Here is a 4,378-nt window from a genome sequence, read left to right as displayed (position 1 = left end):
ACCCTCTGAGTTGGATCTGCATACTCTGCATGCCTTCTCCATCCAGTATTTGTGGATAGCTGTAAACACCTACACTACTACATATTTGCACGCATGCACAAGACTAACCTACGCCCATCATCCGTCCTCCTACCCACCGCTGCTGCCGCGCATATTTGATAGAAAATATGGAAATTCCGTTCGCCTTGTATTTGATTCGTCACCCTTATCTTTTCCAATAGGTAACTAACATACCACAAATCCTCCAACTCTCACAGCTCACCTCTCCCTACGTTTCTATTCTGGCGCCCTTCAGCCGTAAGTGATCCTTCTCGCCGTCAAACTGCAGCTGTATAAACTTACCAAACCGTGATGAGTTGTCGTTCCGAAGTGTACCTATTTTTCATCGTTATCTTACATACCACTCCTTTCCCATCACATGCGTTCCCAAAGGCCTCTAACAATGGGTTTGACTCCAACACTTGTCTGTTAATATCACTTTTAGAAGCCCTACCACAGGCCGATAGGAACTGCATTACCTACACTTCAACGATCTCTACCAAGACGATCCAAGCGGGGCCAACTCACAAGCTTAGTGGTTTCAGTCTTGCCAGCTCCTGATTCACCACTGATGAGTATAGACTGGGAAACTCCTTGTCGAACCGACGACTCTCCACACATGCCCTGTAGTGCGTGTCATAGTAGAAGCACAGGAGGAGAGTATTCGACCAACCTTATAAGCTCGAAGGGCCGTAGAGAAGACATGTGGAGTATGAATGAGGTTCTCAGAATCCAACAGAAACCTACTTCCGTAACCAGACTACAGCAACAGCTTTATCCTCACCTATCAACGACGGTCTTCTCGTAGAGCCCTTGAATGCCCTTGAATGGATTGACAGCTAGAAGTATAGGGCCACACATAGTGTACAGCTGATCCCTATTGAATCGGTTCTGACAATAACATGGAATGGAAACCTAACAGCATAGCCCGTCCTACCTGGAGAACCTGTAGTAGAGCAGGTTCATGTAAATGCTTGAGTGAAGTGAGGTCATCGACATCCTCCTTCCCAAATGCCCTCGATACGGGATACCTGCACCGTGTGGTAGTCGATACAGAGTAGTGCTCCTACACTTGGCAATCCCTTGGTACCACAACTTCCTGAACATCCTGAATATTCAATCATAACGCCACATACAACCAAGCATTGTCTAACACACCTCAACAAGCATCACTATGAGAGCATTGTTCTCATCTACTCCCACGACCTGACCGAACACCCCACTGGTCAGCAACAAGGCGGCCTACCATAGTGTGCTACCTTTCCAACCTGCCATGCTTCATCACTATCCACAGGCACCCATACCCTATTCCCTATCTCTGCTGAGCTTGTTGTTACTGCTGTTGGTGGTAATGGGGACCAATCACTCCCCGCATAGGACGCCTTCTTAGGAGTACGATACCTCCTCACCGACGATCGATGCTTCACAGTGCTTTTACGGCGACGACTATGTGGCAGCATTTAAATTTACTTTCACCCACAGAAGCATACCATACATTGATCGCACTAATACACAAGATGTATAGAGACCCTAAGAGTCCTCTTATTTCGGAAACCTTGCGCCGCAGTGTTCGATATCAGCGCATGATTAAATCTCGCTCGCCCTAAAATAACTAAATGAAGTGGTGACACTGTATCTGCAGTAACAGTCTGATCTAAATATCTGTAGATCCTTAATAGTAGACATAAACAAAGATTCTAAGCAACTAATAACGAACCGCTGATAGCTGAGCTGTCACTCGCTTGCTCTAGCCAAAAATCAGGCAACACTTTAAGATTCCAAAACTGTCAAACTTTCCAGTTGAACGCCCGAAGTGCTGATATCCTGCTAAAACGACTCGAACATTCTAGTAATGCTGTTGCCGTTATATAGCTGTTATATCACGTCCATCAAGATAATGCTAGTAACAGCGTTGTGTGTTATCATGATCATGAGGCCTGTCATCCTATAGCACGGTGCTATTAGCACCCACCAGCCCATAGTCACTCTGTACTTTCCCCACTTCTCATGGTAGGAGACCACTCAATCTTCATTTTTCCATATAGCGATCTTCGCTATATCGTGCGACGTACGTGACATGTGACACGTATCACTGTCACCGTAATTTCGCTCGTCCTCGATGATCTCAGGACGAGACGGATGAACATATGTACTAGCCGTCTCGCACCTCTTTTGTTGATGATTCAGTCATGACGATGTTTTTAGTCCTTGTCCTACGCTTTCTAATGAGCAATACTGGGCCTTTATCGTCTACTATCTATCGTCGCACATTAGAAACGAACCCGGGCTTGAGTTCACAGTCAAGGGCGACAGGCCCCATAACAAACTCAAGGCACGCTTCAACACTTCTTTCACTAATATTCATCTTATACGGTATTATCACTGAAAACAAGAAGTCTAGCAGTAGTTATAAATCACAACCATGATCTTTCTCTTCGTGCATCCACAATAACACCTCCTCTCGTGTTGGATCTGTCGTAACTCACTTCATGAAAAGAGTTTTCCTGGGGAGCACAGACTAATCCCTCTAGGTTTCGTAATTTCTAAGTACAGTTATCGTACGTCATAAAGTAGGATATTCGAGTCGCCCAAACCCACAGGGGCCAATCTTGATGCCCAAATAATTGACACTCACAACACCGTGAATAGAGGAAACGGTATAAGTAACAGGTGTGGTCCGAATAGTAGACAAGCCGAAACGGGGAACTTGATGCTGCTACTACTGATGATGATATTCCGTTCAATGATAAATTAAGAACTTGTCGGTTCCGGTTGGAATGAGTACATCGACGACGCTGCGCTCTAAAGGTAACAACGATGATCATTCCAAAGGCAAAACGCTCTAGTACTGATTCTGCTCCTCCTGAGGGCTCAGAAGAGAAACTACTGCTGGAAGATGGTTCAGCGTCAGTTTTATCATCATGCGTTCGACCCCACAACCCTCCCAAACCGGAGAGCATCGACCCCTCCTTAGCCGCCTCCTCAGCCGTTTTCTTTGCCTAAAACTCCCTATCCAACCAACACCACTAACGACCAACAATACCGCGGCATGTTTATCTTGGTATTCCTGTACTAACTTTTCCTGCTGCATTTGCATCAATGCTTGTTCCCTATAGAAATATATACATCCCCTTCTCTTAGGTTTACTCCACTACCTTGGTGTTTGTGATGAGCTTTTCATCAACAGTGCTGATACTCCCTCGATGATCGCCAATAGTATTCCTCCTACTACAGCGTTCTTGCTTGCTGTCTTCCAACCGCCTCTTGCTGCCAATACACCTACAACCCGATTCTTAGGCGATCACACTCAGTGATAAAATAAAAAACTAATTACATATTCCGAACATACAAGAAATCCTCCATCATATAGTTATTTCTGTTTCCTCTTTCCGTGATCGCAAGAAAGCGACCATCGGTGAGCCATAGCATTCACTTTCGGAACAGGATGAGCCAGAGTAAGGTTATTTATAGCCAACATCAGAATAAAAGTCTATGAGAAATGTGTTCGGTTTCCTCAGCTGAGTTTGGCAGCTCCTTCATTAACTATAGTAGTTTATATACGAATTCGGGTTCCACGAGAAATTCCCTCAATGTCCTCCAAATCCCCCGACTGCTCCTGGCTAATACGATATAACAATACAAGATGGTCTTCCTATAGACTTTGATGATGTTTTTACTAAATATACGCTTCCAAAGATACCACAGTGTTGATACTCAGAGTAACGCACTATCGTCACCTACAATTCCCCTCCCCCTCGACAGTACCCACCTCCTGTTAAGAATCCAGAGGCAATCGCATTCCAATGGTCATCTCTCTGACGTATATACCTTCAAAATTCGCACGTCATTGGAGACCAAATAAGTATGTACTACTGTAGACTGCAATCGAATGCCGAGAAGGTACCACCCCAAACCGCGAAGCTGCTGCCCAGAATAGGGGCCCGTGTCTTGGCTGAATACAAGGCACCTGGCCACGGCAGTAAGTGAACTCCCTTCGTCGACCCTGAGGCCCTTCACCATGCAATCGTTCCCCCCGTGGGGAGTTCCGGGCGCCCTTCACAAAATGCCAAAGAAAGCCTCCCACACAGCCCATACCAAAGGCACCACCTGACAGTGCTCCCGATACACGGCAGAGGAACCACAATTTAGTACCTAGATCCTCGACGATCCTATCAGGGCAGGGCTCTCTGGCTGCATCACGATCTGAATCACGGACTTCACGAGTCATATGATGATGAGAAGGAGAGGGAGCAGAAACAACACCAACGTCGATGAAAAACTGCAAGGTATCCTTCAGGCCCCCCAAAAGAAACTCGATAAAGGAACAACCGCGATGGTA

At 45.9% G+C, this 4,378-nt stretch overlaps 2 protein-coding genes across 2 annotated transcripts; both read right to left on the bottom strand.

Annotated features, from left to right (window-relative positions):
• Positions 1–133: 133 nt before the first annotated feature.
• Positions 134–1,146, bottom strand: Pmar_PMAR008024 (myosin C, putative; the record flags this gene model as incomplete). Its single annotated transcript, XM_002782800.1, has 8 exons — positions 134–225; positions 273–375; positions 419–518; positions 568–648; positions 713–782; positions 824–930; positions 977–1,070; positions 1,130–1,146. Coding segments are annotated over 8 exons (664 nt in total), but the record flags the coding sequence as incomplete, so codon positions are not given.
• Positions 1,147–2,779: 1,633 nt separating this feature from the next.
• Positions 2,780–4,267, bottom strand: Pmar_PMAR008023 (conserved hypothetical protein; the record flags this gene model as incomplete). Its single annotated transcript, XM_002782799.1, has 8 exons — positions 2,780–2,841; positions 2,927–3,038; positions 3,083–3,149; positions 3,195–3,318; positions 3,809–3,867; positions 3,913–4,006; positions 4,057–4,146; positions 4,192–4,267. 8 exons carry the CDS (start codon positions 4,265–4,267, stop codon positions 2,780–2,782), a joined length of 684 nt encoding a protein of 227 aa, XP_002782845.1.
• Between the last annotated feature and the right edge of the window lie 111 nt (positions 4,268–4,378).

The sequence above is a fragment of the Perkinsus marinus genome (assembly GCF_000006405.1).
Source record: "Perkinsus marinus ATCC 50983 genomic scaffold scf_1104296938192, whole genome shotgun sequence".
Taxonomy (NCBI): domain Eukaryota; phylum Perkinsozoa; order Perkinsida; family Perkinsidae; genus Perkinsus; species Perkinsus marinus.
The sequence above is the reverse complement of the archived record's forward strand: the minus strand, read 5'-3'. Positions and strand labels throughout refer to the sequence as shown.